The 23,361-nt window shown below is 38.3% G+C and overlaps 1 protein-coding gene across 4 annotated transcripts in view; it reads right to left on the reverse strand.

Moving 5' to 3' along the window:
* The window catches only part of COL6A6 (collagen type VI alpha 6 chain), a 142,625-nt gene that overhangs the window by 47,225 nt on the left and 72,039 nt on the right, over positions 1-23,361 (reverse strand). For all 4 annotated transcript variants that reach the window (XM_072792809.1, XM_072792807.1, XM_072792808.1 and 1 more), the window contains exons 21-24: positions 16,880-16,915; positions 15,303-15,365; positions 13,420-13,482; positions 4,185-4,247 (exon numbers count right to left, since the gene is read on the reverse strand). In XM_072792809.1, coding sequence (XP_072648910.1) covers positions 4,185-4,247; positions 13,420-13,482; positions 15,303-15,365; positions 16,880-16,915 — 225 coding nt within the window. The remainder of the gene's footprint in view (positions 1-4,184; positions 4,248-13,419; positions 13,483-15,302; positions 15,366-16,879; positions 16,916-23,361) is intronic.

A 23,361-nucleotide genomic window follows, 5' to 3' on the forward strand; every position in this document is an offset into this window, starting at 1 on the left:
AGTGTCTTACCATGAGTCAAAGAGGAAGCTCTATACTGTTTAAAAAAATTAACAAGACTGTTTTCCAAGATGATCCATCAAATCATCTGGCTCTGCCAAGACAACAGACTTACTAATCTAGTTTTAAGCGCTAATCAAAACAACCAAGGTAGCATGACATCCCTGGCAATAGTTTCTGACTTCTGACTAATTCCACATCTACAATGGGTTATAAATCAATCTCTGTATTACATTGAGTAAAGCCCAGCTACTTGGGAAAGTTAAAATTAACACAGCTTTACAAAAGAAGGTTAGCTCTTTAAAAAAAAAAAAAAAACAAACCTTAAAATTTAAAATTTTAGATTTATAGAAATGTTAAAGAGGTACAGAGTTCCTATATACTCCACATCTAGCTTCCCCTATTGTTAACATTATATTAGTTACATTAGGAGGGCACATTTATCACAATGAATATTGATTCATTATTATTAACTAAAGCCCATACTTTATTCATATTTCTTTTTAAAGATTTTACCTAATGCCCCTTTTCTGTTTTAGGATCCTATTGAGGATATGGTATCATGTCTCCTGAAGCTCCTTTAGACTACGACAGAGTTTATCAGATTTTCCTTGTTTTTGATGACCTTGACAGTTTTGAGGAGTACTGCTTAGGTATTCTGTAAGATGTCCCTCAGCTGGGGTTTTTCCTCATGATTAAGTTGGGTTTTATGGGTTTTGAGGGTAAAGACCATAGAGGTAAAGTGCCATTCTCACCACAACATATCAAGAGAACATACTGTCAATGTGGCTATCACTACTGATGTTAACCTTTACCATTTGGCTGATGGTCAAGTTTCCCCACCGTCTAGTTATTCCCCCCTTCCCTTCCTATAATGTACTCTTTAAAAGAAGGAGTGTGGAAGTGTGCGCAGCCCACACTTAAGAAGTGGGAGTGGTTAACTCATTTTTAAGGATAGAAAGGCAACCCAGTTAAGTGTGAAAAGTCCAAGTGGACAAATGTCCACCAGTACTGAACTCTGAGACTAAAATAGAATAGGGTTTCATGAATGGTAAGTGGAAGATCACATTCCCTGATACCTTTCTTTCAGGGTAGTGGCTCTCAAAGTATGCTCTGTAGGCCACCTGCCTCAAGGTTATCTCAGGTCCACATGCAAAGGAAATTCCTGGACCCCACCGGTATGGTCTCTGTTAATGGAGCCCAAGAATATGCCTTTTTATTTTTATTTTTTAAAGATTTTTATTCATTCATGAGAGACAGGGGAGGGTGGGCAGAGACACAGGCAGAGGGAGAAGCAGGCTCCATGCAGGGAGCCCGACGTGGGACTGGATCCCAGGACTCCAGGACCACGCCCCGGGCCGAAGGCAGGCGCTAAACCGCTGAGCCACCCAGGGATCCCCCAAGAATATGCCTTTTTAAATAAGCTTCTCAGCTGATTCTTATACATAGTGAAACTTGAGAACATCTGCTTTAATATAGGGAATCAAAAGAAGCTTTAAGGCTTGTCCAGGGTCACTTTGTTATTGGTACAGTCAGGTGTTAAGCCCAGTATTAATCATGAGTTGCTTGCCTCCCTGGGAATTTGAGCTTATTGGAATAAGGTAGGAGTAAGTCTTTGGGGGGCTCATTTCAGTTAACAATGAGTTAAGAGGATTCAATTTCTCTTGGGACTTCCCAAGGGATTTGGGCTTGCTTTGAGGGTTTATACTTCCAAATTTTTGTCCCTTACCCTTTAAAAGTCCCTAGCCCCCCCCAAAAAAATAAATAAATAAAAAAAATAAAAATAAAAATAAAAAATAAAAGTCCCTAGCCCTATGAGCCCTTCTTTCCTCTCTTTTGATCCCTCTGTCATATGGATTGCTTTCATTTTATAAGTAGACTTTTTTATGTATCCATGGCATCTGCACACAGACAGAAATCCTTCCTCCCTGTAGAGATAAATTTGGTTCTCATCAGTGATACCACATCCCCTATAGCCTTTTCTCCAGGGCAAGTAGGCAGCATTGTTTCTGTTCCAACTTTCCTTTCCAGACTATGACTGCCGTAGCAGACCTTTCCCGTTGGAGTTGATTATCCCTGTTATCCATGTATCTCATTCACCCTCCAGTCAATGGTCCTTGCAACTCAACTGCTGGCCTCCATTATTTTAGCCCTTTTTAGCAGATCTTCATTACAAAGCTATCCCCTCTTCTCATTCTCATCCTCTGTATCAAGAAACTTCTTCGTTAATTATCTACTCTGACATCTTCAACCTTCTTCCGTTTTTGTCTTCTCTGCTAAGACACATACTACAGTCCTATCATTGAAAACAAATACCCAGCTCCAATCTATCCTAGACTGGTAGTTAATGTCCTTCCCCTGCCCCCAAGCCCAGCTTCTTCAAAGAGTAGTTTATAGCCCTGAATCCATTTCTTCCTCATTAACACATTGCTCAGTCCTTTGCAGGCCCTTTCTTTCTTCTTCTCTCAAATGTTACATTTTTGAAAATATTATTTGGAGCATCTGAGCCATGAGAGGCCATAGCTTCTTCACTCCCCCTTCCCTATCTACTCTGCACCAGCTATACATCTGACCTCTGCTTCGTCTACTCTTCTTCTCAGCATCCAGTATGCATTTGCTTCTTTCCCCTCCTTTCTAATAATTCACTATCTCCTCTTACCCTTTTTTTTTTTTTTTAAATTTTTATTTGTTTATGAAAGTCACAGAGAGAGAGAGAGGCAGAGACACAGGCAGAGGGAGAAGCAGGCTCCATGCACCGGGAGCCCGACGTGGGATTTGATCCCGGGTCTCCAGGACCGCGCCCTGGGCCAAAGGCAGGCGCCAAACCGCTGCGCCACCCAGGGATCCCTCCTCTTACCCTTCTTACAAATGGACATCACCAGGAATCTTTTTAAAACTCCAAATACCTCTGAAACCACATCTCTTATCAGCCCTAAAACCTTTCCTCTATTCCCCAAACCAAGTGGTTCCTTCACTCCTATGCCACTCTTTCTGATGGCTTTCCTACTTTTAGGATGGTACTACACTCATGCTAGAAGCCTATGAGTCATCTAGGCTCTCGACCTTAGATTCCTACTGGAGGAGTTCTCCAGAATCATAATGTGCCCCTCTGTCTTCACTCTATTAAGTCATCCAATTGCTGCTTGTCTTAGAGACTGCTAGAACATATCTACTAGTCCCTAGCTTCCAATCCCTCAGTCTTCAAAATATTTCTACACCAGTGGCTTATTCAAAATCCTTCCAAGTCTGCATGTGTTCATACATTCCATTAAAAAACTTGTAAATAGCACTGTACTGGCTGCTTAATAAAGAGAGTGACCACAGACTTTTTATGTGCCTATGAGAGAGGATCATTTTTCCTCCCAAATACCCACTCCCAGGATTTTCCAATCCTGTGCTTTCCTTCACATGATTTCTTTTCCCTGAAATCCTCCATGCTTGCCAAAGTTTTTCTTATCTTCTAGAGTCTGCTCCAAGTCTGTATCCTCTATGATGGCTCTTTCTCCAGCCCAGAGATACTTTTTTTTTTTTTTTTTCAGAAATACTTCTAATACTATATTTAAACCTCCATTCTCAGACCCATATCCTGGTCTACTTTATGCCATAGATCATGGTCTTAAAAATGTTCTAAATTCTGTGGGGATTGATTCCATGTCATATTTATTATACAACCCAGAAATTCTTTCATTAAACAAATATTTATTAAGCAATTATGTGCCAGAAACTGTTGAAAGTACTGGGGATGTATCAGTGAGGTAACAGTCAAAGATCTCCACTCTCCTGAAGCCAACTTTCTAGTCCCACAGAATGCCAGTAAAGTGACTTTGTCTTAAAAGGTGTTTGGCAAAAGTCTGTATGTATGGAGGAAACAAGAAAAGAATAGAGGAGGGAGGGAAGAAGAGAGGGACAAATGAAGGTCTGCTCCAGAACAGTCTTCCTTCCCTGAGGTCCCCCCAGCTAAGATTGGGTGTAGCCCCTCATGAAATTAGGCTGAGCTGAAATCTTTGACCTCATCGTGGTCCACACCCACATCTTTAGATGTTGCTGGCTCTCTAAGAATCAACCCAGGGTGTAGGGGCAAAAAGATGTTCTCCTTTGTGTTGAAAGGGCTCTGGCTAATACAACCAGACACACTTACTTTGAGGAGAAAACCTTAACTTTGGTGGGCTTAAAGAATGTGACCTACTTTAGTTCCTTGGCTTCCCAGATGGCCTGGACTCCCTGCTTCTCCTCCTTGTCCTGGAGGCCCCTGAAACAAAACAAGGATTGCAAATATAGCAGAACATAAAGCAACTTTCCCTTAAACCCTTTGTGTCTCTTCTAAGAGGAAAATGAACCACAGATGGGAAAAGAGTTATGGCTTTATTGATTTCTGCTCTGGAAAAAAGTACCACAGCTGTCAAATAAAAACTAGTAAATAAAAGAAAATTAATAAAGTAATTCATGCCAGATGTGGCCTAAATGATCATGCTTCCTTGTGAGTCTTCTTTTCCAAAGAGATTTTACATTCTCACTGTTTTGTTTTTACAGCAGATGTTGCTAAATGTCTAACATTTAAATAAGGCATTCCAAGTGACATTTGACTTTAACTATGTCTGGTTCTTTGTTTTGGTGGAAAGCATCTTTTTAAGGTAAACATTTATTTGCAAATAATATAAATTTGTCCAATAAAAAACTCAAGAAACTTCACTCAAAATAATTATCATTAATAACAAAATATGTTCAGGTATACCAGATAAGTATTCCAAAATAGTTTTCTCTTTCTGGTTGATAAATTAGAAGAGTAAATGTACATAAACTCCTATCTGCCATTAGAAGAAAAATAGCTGTAAAATATGTAGAATTTAACAAGAAAAAGACCAATACAAAAAGGGCTTCAAGATCTTACTGAAGAACATAATAACTAAAGTTAAACAGATGGATAAACATACCACATATCTATTTGGAAAATCTCTTTGATATAATAGAAGTCTCTTTAACATTCTAGAAAGCATGTTTTATTGGAATAGCTTCAGAGCTGAACATTTAAAAATCCCAATTCAGAGAAAGCCCAACTGCCTTCCTATGTTGTTAACACTTGGGATCAGATTTTTCCTTTGGGATATCCAAACATATGGCAACAGAAATATCCTTTGGTTAAAATGTTTACATAGGTACTTGTAAATAATCCCAACACCAGTGAATTGAAATCATTTTCAAATATCTTTTTTTTTTTTGCCATGGTTACTGTAATTTAAAAATAAATAAACCAAATCTGTGTAGTAAGCATATACTTAGCAAATTTTATTCAGAAAAAAATTATGACATCAACTTTAAAAAATTAAATCTTTAAAAAATTAAAATGTAATGAGTTGGACATAAAAAATTTCCTACTAGGAAAGACTGTTGAACAATATTTTGGTCACTTAGGAAAGATAATGATCTTCTCACAAACTTCCATTTTTTTCTCTCCTTTTTATAAAAAAAAATGTATTTATTTATTCATGAGAGACACAGAGAGAGAGGCAGAGACACAGGCAGAGGGAGAAGCAGGTTCCCTGTGGGGAGCCCAATGTGGGACTCAATCCCAGGACGTTGGGATCATGCCCTGTGACAAAGGCAGATGCTCAACCACTGAGCCCCTCAGGTGCCCCTCCTCTTCCTTCTTTATCTTATTTTTTTTTAAAGATTTTATTTATTTATTCACGATAGAGAGAGAGAGAGAGAGAGAGATAGGCAGAGGAAGAAACAGGCTCCATGCAGGGAGCCCGACTCAGGACTCGATCCTGGGACTTCAGGATGGCGCCCTGGGTCAAAGGCAGGCACTAAACCGCTGAGCCACCCAGGGATCCCCTATCTTATTTTTTTAAAAGATTTTATTTATTTATGAGAGAGAGAGGCAGGCACAGAGACACAGGCAGAGGGGAACCTGATGTGGGATTCGATCCTGGGTCCCCAGGATCACACCCTGGGCTGAAGGCAGCACTAAACCACTGCCCTCCCTTCTTTATCTTAAAAGAAGAATCTCAATTTCTTCACCTTCCATAGCTCTCAACCCCTTCCCTTAGAACTCTCACTTCCACCACTGCATGGGGCTAGCTACTATAACCTTCATATTCAATCCAGTTAGACTCTTTTTTGTTCTTACTGTATTTGAGTTTGAGCATGTATTCTTTGAAACTTTTTCATTAATTTCTGTAACAGCAGTTACCCCAGCCTTCCTGGACCCTTCTCTGTCCTCTTTTCATTTGCCTCTTAAATCTCCATGTACCCTGCCTGCTGCTCCATCCTTAGATGTCATTTTCTCACTTAATCTCCTCTTCCTGAGTGATACCCCCACAGATTCACATACCACTTTACAAAATAATTCCTAAAATACATGGATCTCCAGACCAAATCCCTCAACTAAATGCCAGACTCATATATTAAAATGTCTATTAGATACCCCATAGGAATTGATTACCAAGGATAATGATATTTAGTGTAAGTCATGTTTAGTTTCATATTCTCTTTTTCAAGGAATGGTGCTACCCACTTTCTCCCTGAAACCCAAGCTGGAAATCTAGGTATCATCCTAGATCCCTCCCTTAGCTCATCTCTCAAAACCTATCAGTTACAAGTCCTATCCAGCGGTGGTGCTTTCCTGAATGTCGAAATGCCTGTTAGGAGATCACTGAAATTGGATCATCTACTAGAAGCAAATTCATTTGATTCTTCAAAAATCACAAGGAAGAAAAGTATTACAACTTATTCTCCAACAACTGGAACTTGTCAAATGAGCCCATTTGCTGCTTCTGCAAGCTCTAAAGAACAAGAGCACAAAAATGAACCATCAAACGGGACACCTGGGTGGCTCAACGTTTGAGTGTCTGCCTTTGACCCGGGGCATGATCCTGGAGTCCCGGGATCGACTCCCACATCAGCGTCCTTGCATGGAGCCTGCTTCTCTCTCTGCCTATGTCTCTGCCTCTCGCTCTGTGTTTCTCATGAATAAATGGATAAAATCTTAAAAAAAAAAAAAAAAGTCTAAAAAAAAAAAAAGGCAGATTCTATTGCCTTTCTGTATCCATCTCTCTTTCATTCCTATTGCTATCACCTACCTTTACGCCTTCTTGCATTCTGTCTAAATTCCTGGGTTCCCTGACTGTAGTCTGGCCTGTCTCTAATCCATTATTCCCTCCTTTTTCCTTCTGATTTAAAATGTCAGGCTGATGTTGCCACTTTTTCTGAAATTTTGAATTCTGAGTAGCTTTCAGAATAACGTTGATAGTCTTTACTTATTAATATATAAAATCCCTCAAAATGTTGGTATTGCATGTCTCTGTAGTCATCTGGGACTACTTTTTTTTTTTTTTAAGATCTTATTTATTTATTTATTTACTCATGAAAGACAGAGGGTTGGGTGGGGGGCAGAGACATAGGCAGAGGGAGAAGTAGGCTCCCAGCAAGAAGCCCAATGTGGGAGTTGATCCTGGATCCCGGGATCATGCCCTGAGCCAAAGGCAGAAGCTCAAAGGCTGAGCCACTCAGGCATCCCAATCACTATATGTTTCACTCAAATCATCTTGAAGTCACCAAATACTTCTTATTGTCTTTGGTCTCCACACTTGTGCAAGTTCTTCCCTTAAGCTGATCCATTTTCCATCTGGAGAGAGGTACAATCTCTCTCTTCTGAAAAGCTTACTTTTAGCATCACTGTTTCAAGAATACCTGAACCCCGTCTGTACTGGGTCTCACAACTGTCCCACAGATTCCTCTACTCTGTACGTAAATTGTTCATTTCTTTCTTTCTCTCATCTACCAGGTACTAACCAGTACATTCCTTGAAGGAAGGGGCATACCCTATTGGCTTCATATCTCTGGAATTTAGGACAATACCTAAAATGGCTCAATCCATCCATCCATTCATCTAGCTATCCACATCCCTATCCTGGAATAGCCCCCAAAAGGATGAAATAATGTGTTTAATTTGATTTTCCATGTGAAAATTTTGAATACTTCACAGGAGAATGAAGTAAAAACATTTCAACTGTCCTTGACAATAAGGGGCAAATTGGAAGTCTTGCCTAGGGGCTCACTTTCTGTGCTTCCTTCAGACATAAAGAGCTCTGTGAGATGAAGGAGATTTGAGGGGAGATTACCTCATATGTAGTCACTTTAAGCACACAAAAGCACAATGAGAGATTATCCTGTTTGAAAGCCCTCCAAAATAGAAAATTTCTTGGATGGATGGAGGCATGCATGCAGACAGGGCCTGGTCATCAGAACATCAGAAAATCTGATTCTATTTCCTGTGCAGGACCACACAAAACACCAGACTGGTGTTTGTGACTTCTTAAATGGGCCTCATGCTTCAGTGAATGGTTACCTGGATATATTACTACATAAATACTGCTAGTTATATAAGGGACCATGTTTTTGTTTTTGTTTTTGTTTTTTTAAGATTTTATTTATTCATGAGAAACACAGAGGCAGAGACATAGGCAAAGGGAGAAGCAGGCTCCTCACAGGGATCATGCCCTGAGCTGAAGGCAGACATTCAACAACTGAACCACCTAGGCATGCCTATAAGGAACCATATTTTTAAAGTAAAGATGAAATACTCCCTGCTACCCCAAGACATCAAAGAATCAAAAAGTTGCCTTGATTTGAGGCCAAAGCAGCTAAGGAATATAAAGAGAAGATTAGGGCATTTAAAGAAAAAAGGCACCAGCTAGAGGGGAAATCTTCATTGGCTTTGTCATAATGGCAACCTTTTGAGATTTATTTTGTGTAAAGCACTCTCCTAAAAAGTATATATTGACACTATATGGACTTTCTCAATTCTTACAATAAAATGAGATACATATCAATGACACCATTGTTTACCAATAAAAGACAGATTGTCAAAGCATTTAACCCGAAATTACTGTTAATAGGAGGGTGAAATGGTTCTGAACCTGATTCTGACTCTAAACCAAACTCCTGGCCACTCTGCTGTTTTGAGGCCTATATATCTGGGACAGGATTCCCAAACTCTACCAATCATGCACCACCTGAGATATGATATTGGAGTTTTAAAAATGTGAATCTCCAAATGTGATGCAGGAGGCTGGGGCCAGGTCTAACCTCTACTCTTGGGTCTTTTGCTCATGCTTAGACTCTGGTAACAGAGTCTTCTGCAATCACAACTGCTCAATACCAAGTGTTAAGTGATGATAGAAAGGAGATGTTTAGAGTTTAAATGATTTTAAAAACTTTCCTTAGCATTTTATCAGACAGGATTGCAGTAGGAGTTTGATTAATAGCTGGGGCAAAAAAACAAAAAATAGCTGGGGCAATGCCAAGGACACCTCAACTTTGGATGGGATTGGCTGTGCAGGCACAAGAGGCTCAGGTTCGTCTCATGCTTAAAAGGAATCCTGTCACTTATTATTTTCATGGGAGTAAAACCTGACCTATACTAGCAACCAGTAAACTGTCAGGCCGGGTTGAAGCTACCTGAGGAGATTATATGCTCAGCATTTTTAAGAGTCAGATATGACCTAATTCTGAGAAAATAAAAGATAAGGGTCCAGCAAAGGGTGGGCTAATGTAAGAAAAACCCCCAAGATACCTGAGATATTGATTTTGACAGTGCTGGTCTAAGACACAGCCTCTAACTTCAACTTCTAGTCCTTCATGCATCCTATACTCCATCCACGTTGAACCGTTTATGGTTCCCCAAACTCACTTTGATATCTCCATTTAGATACCTGGCTCGTTTTCCCAGATGCCTGCCTCTCCCTTGGTCCCCTGGAGAACACCTCCTTTTCCCTGCAAAAGCTAAGCCACTCTTCTCTTGCTCTAATGCCAACCTTTTCCCCACCACTCTATCCTGGGTGTAAATCCATTTTGGCATTCAGTATATCAGATTTCAACTATTGTTTACCTTGGTGTCCTTTATGAGATTGGGAATATGTCCTTTCTTTAAAAGATTTTATTTATTTGAGAGAGAGAAAGAGAATGAGCAAGAGCACAAGAGCAGGGGGGAGGAAGAAGCAGACTCCCTGCTGAGCAGGGGGCTGGACACAGGATGCTGGGATCAGGATGGGGCTGGACACAGGATGCTGGGATGCTGACCTGAGCTGAAGGCAGACACTTAATGGACTGAGCCACCCAGGTGCCCCAGGAGTGTGCCCTTTTATCCTACTCTAGTATCTACACACAGGAAGCACTCAGCAAATATTTGAGTAAAAGAAATGGTTGATGGATCATCCAACCTAGGTTATGCAAAATGAGGAAATCCCATCATTGCAGTCCAGATTACATATTGTTATATTGTGGGATGCCTGGGTGGCTCAGTAGTTGAGCATTTGCCTTTGGCTCAGGGTGTGATCCCCGGGTCCAGGATCGAGCCTCGCATCAGGCTCCTTGTGGGGAGCCTGCTTCTGTCTCTGCCTATGTCTCTGCCTCTCTCTTTGTGTCTCTTATGAATAAATAAATAAAATCTATTTTTAAAAACCCATATTATTATATTGTTATTATCATGGCCTTCCTTGGACTGGAGACTCTCATGCTTTGGGCATAATACATCCTTGCCAAATTAGGTAATACTGATGCAATACAATAGTAATAGACACACAGTACTGACTATATTGCAGGCACTGTTCTAAGAACCTACATATATTAAAGCATTTAATTTTCATCTGATGAGGTAGCTTCTATTACTATCCTTATTTTATAGCAGAGAAAATTGAGGCACAGAGAGGTTAAATAAATTACCCAAGGACACAGAGCTAGGAAGGTACAAAACTGGTGATCAAACCCAGGCAGCCTGGTTTCAGGCACTATGCCTTTGACCACTGTGTTATGCTTTCTAAAGAGGATAAGAGAAATTCTATTTTGTATCCCAAGTTTGCAAGGAATAATTCCAGCCTTTCTTGATACTGCATATGACATTAGTGATTATTTCACTTAATAAAACTAAGAATAATTCCAGTACTAACTAGAATTAGTATGTGTGTCTGATTTTCCATTCGTTTTCTAGGTGTTGATTACGTTAGTGTGTAACCCTAGGGTAAGCCAAACAAGAAAGGAACAAAGGAAGGTATAAAGGAATATGCTATTCTTTTCAAAGTTATACCTTCTTTTTCATTGTGCCACGGGCTGTATTTCTTTCATATCATAGCCATAAACTTGGTTGGATTAGCACATTTTGATTTATGCAGAATGCCCCAACACTGCATAAATAAATAAGTCTTCAGAACACTATCAATAGAAATCACATTCCTTTTTTTAAATGTATATCCTAAGAAAAAAATTAAAGCCTTCAATTAAAAACACTCCTGTTAGGGGTGCCTGGGTGACTCAGTTTGTTAAGCATCTGACTCTTGATACCGGCTCGGGTTTTATTTATTTATTTTTTTTAAAATTTTTTTATTTATTTATGATAGTCACACAGAGAGAAAGAGAGAGAGGCAGAGACACAGGCAGAGGGAGAAGCAGGCTCCACGCACCAGGAGCCCGATGTGGGATTCGATCCCGGGTCTCCAGGATCGCGCCCTGGGCCAAAGGCAGGCGCCAAACCGCTGCGCCACCCAGGGATCCCCCGGCTCGGGTTTTAATGTCAGGGGCCTGAATTCAAGCAACACGTTGGGCTCCATGCTGGGCATGGAGCTTACTTAAAACAAAAAACACTCCTGTTATTCCATCTAAGTGGCGGGTACTTGTGTGCTGTATGAAGCATATGTCAGTGGATTTACAGAGCAAATAAAGAATAACACACTCTTGCATATCTGATTGTGTTTGTCTCCCACGGTTTTCCTTTGGAAACAATTTTGAGATCCCATTCATCATGTCTTGAATATAGAAAATTCTACATATCTTTGAAATAGCAGTTTCACTGTTGACAAGGGTATTTCAAGAAAAACAAGCAAAGAAAGAAAACCACGATTTCTAGCCAGATAAAAGGAAGAGGTAGAGAGAAGTGGTGCCTTTTGACTAGCGCTGCTGGCAATGCCAGGAGGTTGAATGATTTATAACTATAACCAATCTTGCCAAAGCAAGATTAAAGGGGTCTCACTCAGACAAGTACACTACAGGGCAAATGGAATAACTTATTGGAGTAACAGGCACTTGGACACAATTTTGGATTCTAGAAAAAGGGAATTACCAAGCTCTTTGGACTTCAACCCATCTACATCTCAATATTTTATATAAACAGATGAGATAATCACCTGATACATGTTTCTCTTGGCATTTGCTGTTTTTTATTTTTAAGTACCAACTGGTGGTGCCAACAAGTTTTTAATGATTCAAGGATGTGAATGCAAAATAGTAACTTTTCATCAATTTAATTCTACAATGAAATTTTTAAAGTTTTCATGCTGTTTGAAGGAGTACATTCATCCAACTGGGAACAAATATCCTCATAAGCCATAATTCATACGCTTTAAAATATTGTGTCATGAGATATAGCTTTATGCAAGTAGCTTCTTAAATGTTTTGATATGAGAACATTCACTTAAGTGTTGGATCACTGCCTAATGACACAAAGTAATGGATTCCCTTTACCCGTTAGTCAAGTGTAAGTCCCAACTGTGTCTCATTCATTCATTTACTAATTGATTTGTTATATAAGTACATGTTGAGCTCTACAGTGGGGCAGCCCTGTTATTCTAGGCTCTGGGATATGGTATAAGCAAGACAAAGTTCTGGTCTTCAAGGAGTTTAGTTTATAGTGTAGAAGGGGAGACAAAAAACTAAACAAGTATAATAGTAGTTAGGTAATGACTAGATCATGTGGCCATGCTATTCAAAGTGTGGTCTGGGAATTAGCATCAGGACTGCCTGGGAGCTTACTGGAAGTATAGAACCTCAAGCTCCACCCCAAAGCTGCTGATCAGAATCTGCACTTTAACAAGTTGTCCAGGTGATTCTTAGGCACTTTGAAGTTTGAGAAGTGATGTGGGAAACTCAGTCCCAATATTGGGTGTGTCTACTAGAATCATCTGGGGAGAATTTAAAGTTACTGATAGCCTGGCCTCACCTTCAGAGATTCTGATTTAACTGGTCTGGTGGAGTATTTTATAATCTTCCCAGGAGAGTATTGTGTATAGCTAGGTTGAGGAGCACAGAAGTAGGTTGTATTCTGGGTGCAATGGGAAGCCCCTGAGGATTGCGATCAGAGGAGTGGCAGGACCTGATTTTTGCAGAGGAGGAATTCTTAACCTCACAGTAATGGCTGAGGTGTTGAGGCAAAGAAGACTAGAAGTCCTTTTCCACTTCTGTGTTTGACAGAAAGACAGCCCACTCTGCAAGGTGGGTCACGATGTGATGTGGCCATCACACCAAACACTGAACTCAAAATTCTACTGGTTCACAGGCAATAAAAAACTCCTTCCACAGAAAAGAAACTGCAAGGATATCCATATTAAAGCCAAGACCAGAGCCAGGTGCAGTCATTTTCTCTCATTACATACCTGAGGACCTTTACTTCCCAGACCTCCTTTTTCGCCTTTCACACCAGTCTCTCCTCTGGGACCCTATATATAGAGAATTATAGCATTATTTTCTTTCTAAAACAGAACACTTGAATATTAACTTGAATATTAAAGATGGACATGATAAGTCCATCACATGGACAGAAACTGGAAAGAACTCTATTCATACACTTGGCTCTATGTTGATTTGTGAGCTCTCCTGTGTTAGTCTACAAGGGTCTAATTTGCAATTTAGGCAGTTGGGGGCATTTACAGTTGACTGAATAAATGCTCCACTTGAATTTTTCAGTATTGCTTTTTTTTTTTTTTTTAAAGATTTTATTTATTTATTCATGAGAGATATATAGAGAGAGAAGCAGAGACACAGGCAGAGGGAGAAGCAGGCCCCATGCAGGGAGCCCAACGCAGGACTCCATCCTGGGACTCCAGAATCACACCCCAGGCTGAAGGCAGGCGCCAAACTGCTGAGCCACCCAGGGATCCCCCCCCCAGTATTGCTTTTTAATTATCCTAACCACCTTTAGAGTCCAAATGCATATATTTCTTATGTGATAAAATAATCCTTAATTACATAATCTGAAACTGAAATATTAAAATAAGTTTTCTATTCAATAACCACACTGAAGACTGGTCATAAGATGTAGCACGTGGTAAGATGAAGTTCGGATAATTCTACTTCTAGGATATTATATTGCCTATTAATCGTGGCCTCTGTACATTAGGCAAAGAAACCATCATGCTGTGTTTGGTTTTTCCATCTCCTTTTAAATTATGTCATGAAGAAAGAGTCTGTAAAGTGGAAGGGATGCTGTGGTATTATTTGTTTATCATGAAACAAAGCCAGCCAATCTATTGAAATTCTCCCCCACAGCTCCAGTGGCAAATATTTCTCACTTGAAGATAAGAAAAGTGAATTTTCCTCAGCTGGCAAGTAAGACAGAAAAAAAGCAATCAAGCTCAAGAGCTAGGGGTCCAAGGGGGCAGACTGTTTACTGTTCTGAAGTCTTGGTAAAAATGTGAACACAATTTCTCATCTGATGTCTAAAGATGCTTTGCCCAAATTCCATGGACCAAGCTGCTAACATATAATAGTTAAATTGTTTTCAACTTCATGCATTAAAACTTTGAAAAATTACAGAAATATTGCTTGTCCTGCATTTACCAAACGGCAAAATTATTTAAGTTTTCAAAACAAAGTTTGGAGAGAAAAAATATGTTCTAACTTTCTATAATCTGGCCTCCTTTCCTTTATCTCAACATTTTCTAGAACTTCCTTTCCCTTCTCAGTATTATTTCAAGCTACACTTTGCTCTTTCTGGCACATGCTTTTTCCCCCCTCATGTGATCAGTGTAAGAGCCAACTGTGGCTTATTTCTTACAAAGGAAAAAGTGCTGGAGGCAGCTCTCTGGGGAAGTGAGCAAGAAGGCAGGCTGAGTGCCACACTATAGATCACCCCGCTGAAGACTTCAGCTGCATTTGGAACAATTCTTTCCTAGAGTAGCGCCAGTTTTTCTACCACACAGGCATCCAGATATGCAACACTGAGCTCTCACTGTGTTACATTGACCAAAATTCCCAAACCTTTGAGGGTCAACATTTTCTTTGGCTCAAGGTCTCCCCTAGCTAGACTGAACTCATTGTACAGGGACTCTACCCAGCATGTTCATTCCCTTCTCACCTCTTGATGGGATAAAACTTAGATAAAGGAGACCAAATCCTGGACAAGACTACATTGCTTCCTTACTTTATTACTCTGAACACACTTTAAACATCTTTATTCCTGTAAAGAGGTTTGAAGGATTCCACGAAGACTCCAGATTCTTCTTTATGCTCTCAAACCCTAATCAGTTCTGATATGTACCTGAGGGCCCTTAACTCCCCATGAGCCTTCAAGTCCATCTGGGCCTGGGATGCCTGTTTTCCCCTGTGGTGAGAGAGAATCAACCTGTTATTACCATTTCCTGAGAATTTTGTCTCCTTTATGTACAAGATTATAGATTTTCAATCACAATGTCTGTGCAGGATCATTGGTAAAAATATGAAAAATAAAGGAAAATACAAATAAAGAGATAAAAATTTTCTATAATCTCATCAAGCAGAGATAACCACAGCTACTATGTTGGTATATTTGGTTTCAAGTCTTTATACATATGCACACTCACACACCCATTTTTTCTGTAACATTTGTAATATATCTGACTTGCACATTTGGCCTAAAAATACTCACAGTTTACTTCCCATTTTCTTCAAAAATCTCCAGACATCTTACAACATTATATTTATATTCAAATAGATTACATATCTATGGGTCAAAAGTTGAGTATTATCTTCACATTGTCCTTGAACTTTCTCAGAGATAAGAATTCCAAAAAAGAGGAAGGATTAAAAGGCTTAGTCAACATTTGGGATAGCTTAAGTTTATGTCTCAGTTGTTACACATGTGATTAAATGTCCCATGCTAATTGCTTTTCCTTGATCTCAGAAAAGGGAAATTTCTCAACACTTTCTCTCCCCAATCTTGTTTTATGTGGTTATTCTGGATTTGCTCTCCTTTTTGAAGTTTAACCTTGAAGTGTGTGAGTAATGTCTGTGGATGGTAAATTCTCTTAGTCTTGATCTGAAAATATTTACATGTTAACTCACAGTTTAGCTAGGTATAAAATTCTATATTAACAGTTATTTTTCTTCTGGACCCACAAATATCACTTTTTCTGGCATGTTTTATTGCCAAATACAAGTCCACTACAATCTAATTTGTTATTCCTTTCATGGGTAAAAATGCTTTTTCTCTTAGTCATATTTAAGATGTTTTATCTTTAGTATTCCAGAGTTTCACCATGATATGATTGAGTGGATTTACTGTTTATCCTCATTATATTTTCAACCTGAGGGCGTTCCCTCAATTTTATAAATTCTAAGTCCACAATTTCTTTTTCATAAATATTATACATACATGAGGCATGTATGTCACCAGCTTGTACAAAGAAGATATGATACAATATTTGGTAGAGTCAACTTTTGAATAAAACACTAAGAATATCCAATTTGTATTAGGGTCTCATTGTACTCTCAGTTTAAAAAGGGTTTGTGTAAATTGATTTCAGAGTCAATTGAACAAAAATCTAAAGGATCACTCAACTGAGTTACTAGTTGGTTGAAATTCAAAGTTAAACTTAATAGTAATCATGCCAATTAGTGTCTCTTATCATTAATTTTTTTATCATTAATTTTTACAGTGTTTGATTAGAATGCCCAAGTCTTCATTTTAAGATTTGAGCACTTGAAATTATAGCTTAGAAGATTTCTAACACATTATTCCACAACCAATATCATCAAAAAGTGAAGAGCTTTGATCCTGAAAGAGGTTTCCCAGAGCCTTTATTCTTACTTCTTGACTGAACACAGAATATTTGGAGTTAAGAAAAAAAATAATTGTACCTGTGGGCCTGTATGTCCCCTTCGGCCATGAGCTGCCTAAAGTAGGAGGAAAGGTAGGTATCATTAATTCTGAAAAAAAAAAAAAAAAAAAAGCTTCTTATATTTAAATTGATAATGAACACCTTAAGGCACTTTTTTTTTTTTTTTTTTTAAAGTACCCACATATTGGTTTAAACATTTAATTAGTCACTGCATAATGACAGTAAAATGTTGCCAACTTTGAATGTCTATCCTAGGTCAATAGGTAATTAAAATCACATAGACAACTGAAATCTGTACATACTTAAGAGAACAGATTGTGGTCAATAATTTGTCCTCCACTAAACTATTACTGGAGCTGATCACAAGATCCAAAATTGACTGATTTGAATTTCATTTCTTTTCATTTTTCCAAAGTACTATCAAGTAAGCCAAAAATCAAGAGTGGAGTAGCCAAAAGGCAGGAAGCCAGAGGAAAAAACTGGGAGAATTGACTCCATTGAACTTATTTATAGATTAACTTCAGAATATAAAGGTAGCCAGACTAATTTTAACCCCCTCCCCCAAAAAGCCAAAAAATATGCTTACCTGTCAAAAATTAAAGAATCTGCCCAAGCATTCAGAAGTTCTCAATTCAAGATGTTAATGAAGTAATCAAAATAATAGCACTATATAATCAAGTGCATTTTTCTTAATGCTCTCATATGTAAGTTAGTGTCTGGATATATTTCAGTTCAACATTTTATAGATCTGGAAATCACACAAAGACATTTTGTCTAACTTAAGATGTCCCCGTATAGTCATAGCAAGACTGACACCGGGATTTGTAAAATTTAGTATATATATCAGACAACATTTTCTTGATGGAAATTTGAGATATTCAGATCAAATTTCTATGTGAGGCCAGTATTGCAGACGTTGAATTCTTTTAATCATATTTCAGTTAAAATCTATTGTTATCTAGGAAATAGACTGTGTATATCTGAAGAAATGGAGACCTATTTCTTTAAAACTATGATGAGTCATCTTGAGATGAGAGTTTAAATCCTTTCTATCAGAGGAGGAAAAGAAACGCTCTCCACTCCTTTAGTACAAGGGTTTAACTGTTCTGATTCAATTCACTTCAGTCTCATTCAGAAAAATACCTAACAATGATCTATAACCCACAAAGTGTATTGTATGGGAACAACAGGAGCATAAAGATTTCACACACATATGCACATACACAGTTCTTGACCTTATGAGACTCTCATATTTTGGGCTTGGGGAGTGAAGAGATAAATATTACAATATTTACAAGGCATAGTATGGCAAATGCCATAAGAAAGGGGAAATGGAAATATGGGTTTCAAAGAAAGCAATTATATCCAGTTTGTCAAATTAGGAAAATATTCCTAGAGGAAGATTGTTTTTTAAAGTTTATTTAAGTAATCTCTATGCCCAACTTGAGGCTTGAACTTACAACTTTAAGATCAAGAGTCTCATGCTCTGATTGAGCCAGATACCATGGAAGACATTTTTGATATGGGTTTCACAGAATGTGTAGGAGTTTTACAGGTAAAAGAAAATGAAAGTTTTTCTAGTAAAGGGTATGCCTAAGTAATGAAGTAGAGGCAAGAAAATAGGAAGAGTATTTGACCATTTCTAGGTCAAAGATCTAAGAAGAGAGGGCAGTAGGAGGGGCACTAAGTGGAAGGGTTCATAGTTCATTTAGTAGAAACCACTGGGGTGCCTATAGCAGGAAATGTACATGGCCAGACTTGGGCTTTTAAGTGGATACATCTGGATGTGGTAGGCACAACTGAACCTACGTTCAGGCAAAAAATAAAGAGCTTCCTACATTACATGATTTACACGATATGAAATAGGACCTTACATCCAAAAATCTTTCTCTGGTCCACTGTCACAGTGTTTGAAATAACATCAAGAAACATTTGGTGCCTGTGTCTTTAAGGTCTGACTTTGAAAGGGCTTGATTAAAATTAGTCATCTCAACATTGAATTCCTGCTCCCTAGAGGAACTGGGGTGAGTGGTGGTAAGTAAAAACTGACTTCTGTCCCTAGGCAAGAGTTTATAAGCCTAATAGAGGAGTACCACCATTCATGCAAATTTGCATAAGACAGACTTCAAATCCACCATTCATGATTCTAGAAGTCATCATTTAGCACTTCCATTAATGGCTATTTGGAATTTAAACTTTAACTGGAAGCTATGAGTTTGAGATACCTTGAGTACGTGTGAAAGACTGAAAGCAAACAAGGAAATGGGGGTGATAATTTTACAATTTTGCTTTACAATTTTTAATGTTTTAGATGGGGAAGATTAAATCCCCAAATGTCTTCATGGTTTGCCCATAGGCTTGCGTTTTCTGGTAACACATCCAGACAGCCTAACTCATCTGTGAAAGGAAATGCTAATGAGCACATTAAGAAAGAAAACATCCCCAAAGGTATCCTGAGAGTAAGAAGATTCAGAACAAGATACCCAGTCTTGTTGATCCCTCATAGCCTGGCTTTCTGGCTGTTTACCAGGACCCACTTTCCCAGATAGATATCGACTGATTTGAGATGCAATCCCCCGGGGAAGAAAACAGGACATTCTTAATGGTAAAACATCACATTAATACTGACTCTTAATGGCAAACACTCATTTACAATGACTGACTGACTGCCTGGGGGGAACTTAAAGCCACCCCTTAAAGTAGTGCCAAGAGAGATGAAAAGCGCAAAGCATAACTAACAGCTCTGTAGACTGAATAGGATTGAAAGCCAGTTGCTTCTCATTATCCATGGCACAAGAATCTGTTCTAAACGAACTAGGGGTGGTGGAAGGGGAGGAGGGCGGGGGGTGAATGGGTGACGGGCACTGAGGGGGGCACTTGACGGGATGAGCACTGGGTGTTATTCTGTATTTTGGCAAATTGAACACCAGTAAAAAATAAATTTATTATTAAAAAAAATAATTCTCAGTAAAGTTTGGCTCAGAAAGAACCAATCTCCCATTCCCACCTCTTGCCCCAGTGCTGTGGCTTTCTGGTCCTGATCCTACTCTCTCCACCACCACAATCGAATCCATTACAGACTGCTGGCAGGGCACCAGTTACAGTTTGCTATCCCTACAAATCCATCCCCTTCTACAACAGGAGTTTCAAACTGCAAGAGGGCGGTTTCGCAACCCCTCTTCTCTGGGAACAATTGGTAGTGTCTGGAGATAGTTTTCATTGTCACAAGTTGAGGGTGCTGCTGCTTGGTACCTGGTGGTTAGAGGCCAGGGGTAATACTAACTATCTTACAATGCACAAAACAACTTCCCATAACAAAGAATTACTTGATTCAATGTCAATAATAGGTTGATACACCATCCCTTGAATCTATAGCATGATTCTATGTTCCTTTCAAGTAAGGACTATGTCTTATTTGATTTTGTGGCTCTAGTAGCTAGTAGAGTTGCTGGTATTCTGTATAAGTGTTCATTAAATGTTTGTCAAATGAATCAAAGCCAGAGTTGGTCAACTGCTCTTATTTCCCTGCATGCCACACCCTACCACCATCCTCCAATCATTTCTCAGTTCAGCAGAATCTTGTTATACCAGGGAGTCCTCAATACTTATTATCTAGTTACATTTTAGAGTTTTTCAGTTAGTGGTATAAATTTTTCTTCCTTCTGAAAGGATAATGATTTTACTATTATAAATATGATACATACTGATTTTTAAATATTCAAATGCAGGAAAACACAGAATCAAAATGTAAGTCATCCCAAATCCTACATAGATAGAACTATTGCTAACATTTGATAATCTTGATTCTAAACATCTTTTTATGCAGGTTTATAGATAGTTCTAAATAGCAGTACTTTTGGTTAAGAAAGGATCATGGTATTTATCTATTTTAAAAATAAAATATTACATTTTACTTGAATTTAGAAAAACAAAATAAATGGGGGCTATATTGCCTGAATTTTCAAAGGCTTTATCATATTAATTATTTATATACACAAAGGATAACTTGGATGGGTATAAAAATCTTGGACACCTGGATTTCTCTCAGAACTCCAGCTATTCTCCTGCTCTCCCCCTTTTGGCCCTGATTGTAGTGAAGAAGGTTAAAAATAGACTGGGTTTTCTATATTATCTACTTGGAAATTCTTGGATTCTTCCTTTATAAAATAAGTTTGGTAATTTCACTAGGATGTAGCTCAATGTTATGTTTTTGGGTCAATTTTTCCCTGAGTCAGAGTATGCCTTTTCTACCTGCACCTTTGAGCCTTTTTACAAGAAATTATTTTTATTACATTTTTTTATTACACTTCTGAATATTTTCTACATTAGCCTATTTAACTTAGTAATGTAAACTGTACAGTTGCTGGCTCTCCATAGTCTGCTTTATCACTGCTTTTGTGGCTTCTTGGTTACTATATGCTCACCTATATTTTCAGTCTTACTTATTCTAGGTTTTTTGTTGCTTGCAACCCATCCTACATGTTTATTGCTCCCCAAACACTACCAGCTTGCTTTCTTCACTTCTTTAGTTTTTTTTTTTTTTTTTTTTTTGAGACTTTAGAGAACAATTTGCCAGAGTCATTCTGCCTTTGTCTTGAATAATTCCTCTCCCAATGAGGGTTTATTTGCCCTTTGCTCATATCGTTTTGCTCTTCTGTCTATGCATAGGTCCTAATAATCATTTAATAATGAAGATTCCTAATATTTCTGATTATTAATCACTTTTGAATAGGGCCACCTATTTACTGAATAACTGTATGTAGTGTAGCTAGACCTGGGTCAGTAGTTTTGATATAGATATGTTGTCTCAAATACTTTCTCATCATGAAGTTTTTTTTGTTGTTGTTGTTTTTTTTTTTTTTTTTTTTTTTTTACCTCACACTACCTCTCCCTTCAAATTTGGGCATTTAAGAGATTCATGGAACTCACATAAAGCCCCTTAAATCATAGTTTCTCTGTATTGCAATAGTTACTGTTTCTTCAATATTTACAGCCTTCATGGATCAGACTGCTGGTTTTAGACATTAAAAATGAAATATTCTTTAGTTTCCCACGATTTCTGCCTCCTCTGCTACAGTGTTTCTATGGGTATTTCTATGGATAGTTCTCCGATCTTCTCAAAACCTGAAAGCTACTTTTAGAGAAATCTGATCTGTTTGAGGTCCAAAGCCTCCCCTCATTAGGATCTAGATTTTTAAAAAATTGCCCAATATTTGCCATAATGCCTGTCTTGAAGTTGTGGTCATTCTTTGTTAATCTTTTTTTAAATTTGTGTTGTTTTTGGTAAGTTGCACAAAAAGGAATAGTATAAAAAACACCTTGACTTTGCCATCTTTAGCTGAAAGTCCTACTTTTACTTCTGAATGACACTTCTGTATCTATAACCCAAGATGTGAACATATTTCTCAGGAGTTGTGCAGTTTAAGTAATACATAGTGATGCTGTGTTAGCCTCAAGAGAGACTATAGCCTCTATAAAACAATAAAAGTACATCTTCAATGCCAGGAAATCTTGGATGATATTCTTTTTTTTGGATGATATTCTTTAAGTTCAAAATATTTTCCCAGTGTATGTAAGCTGGCTACACCCTTCTAGAAAGTGAAATGAATAACAAATGTGTTGCTTTATCTTTAGGTGCATTAACACAGCAGCGGCAATAAAGTGCTTTCCCAGCAACCAAATTCTGCACATTTTAAATATAACTTCTGTTTTCATTTCCATTTTCTCTACCTACCAAAGAAGAGGTGGTCCAAGCTACAAAAACAATTTTCTTGATGAAGTATAATAGCTGGTTCTATGAACTTCTCAGAAAATACGATGTATAATATATGCAATATATCAAACTAGTTTTTAAGACTTTTTTAAAAATTTTTATTTATTTATGATAGTCACAGAGAGAGAAAGAGAGAGGCAGAAACACAGGCAGAGGGAGAAGCAGGCTCCATGCACCAGGAGCCCGATGTGGGATTCGATCCCGGGTCTCCAGGATCATGCCCTGGGCCAAAGGCAGGCGCCAAACCGCTGCGCCACCCAGGGATCCCTCAAACTAGTTTTTATTTGTGCTTAGTAAATAGTACAACTAATTGAGGAGAGAGGTGGAAGAAGCTAGAGAAAGCTAGATAACTAAGAATGGAAAGGAAATGCTACAAAATGGAAAAACAGGTCTAACTTTGAACCCAATGCAGGTATTTAAGTGTCTTTTATTAGAGTTATTTCTTATTAGATAAAAACTTTCTTTTATAATTTCTGTGCTCTTCCAATAGTCAAACAAAGAATCTGTTTTAAAAAGTACCTGTTGGGAAAAATACAACAAAACGAATAAAAAGACCCCCAAACCCAAAGGTTGCATAAGCAAGTGATCTAATTTCATTCTTAGTATTTCCACAATATGGAGGTTCCTCAAAAAATTAAACATAGAGCTACGTTATGATTCAGCAATTCCACTTCTGAGTATATATCCATAGGAATTGTGAACACTAATTAAAAAAGATATCTGCACCC

This window comes from Canis lupus, chromosome 22, assembly GCF_048164855.1.
Source record: "Canis lupus baileyi chromosome 22, mCanLup2.hap1, whole genome shotgun sequence".
In the NCBI taxonomy this organism is placed as follows: domain Eukaryota; kingdom Metazoa; phylum Chordata; class Mammalia; order Carnivora; family Canidae; genus Canis; species Canis lupus.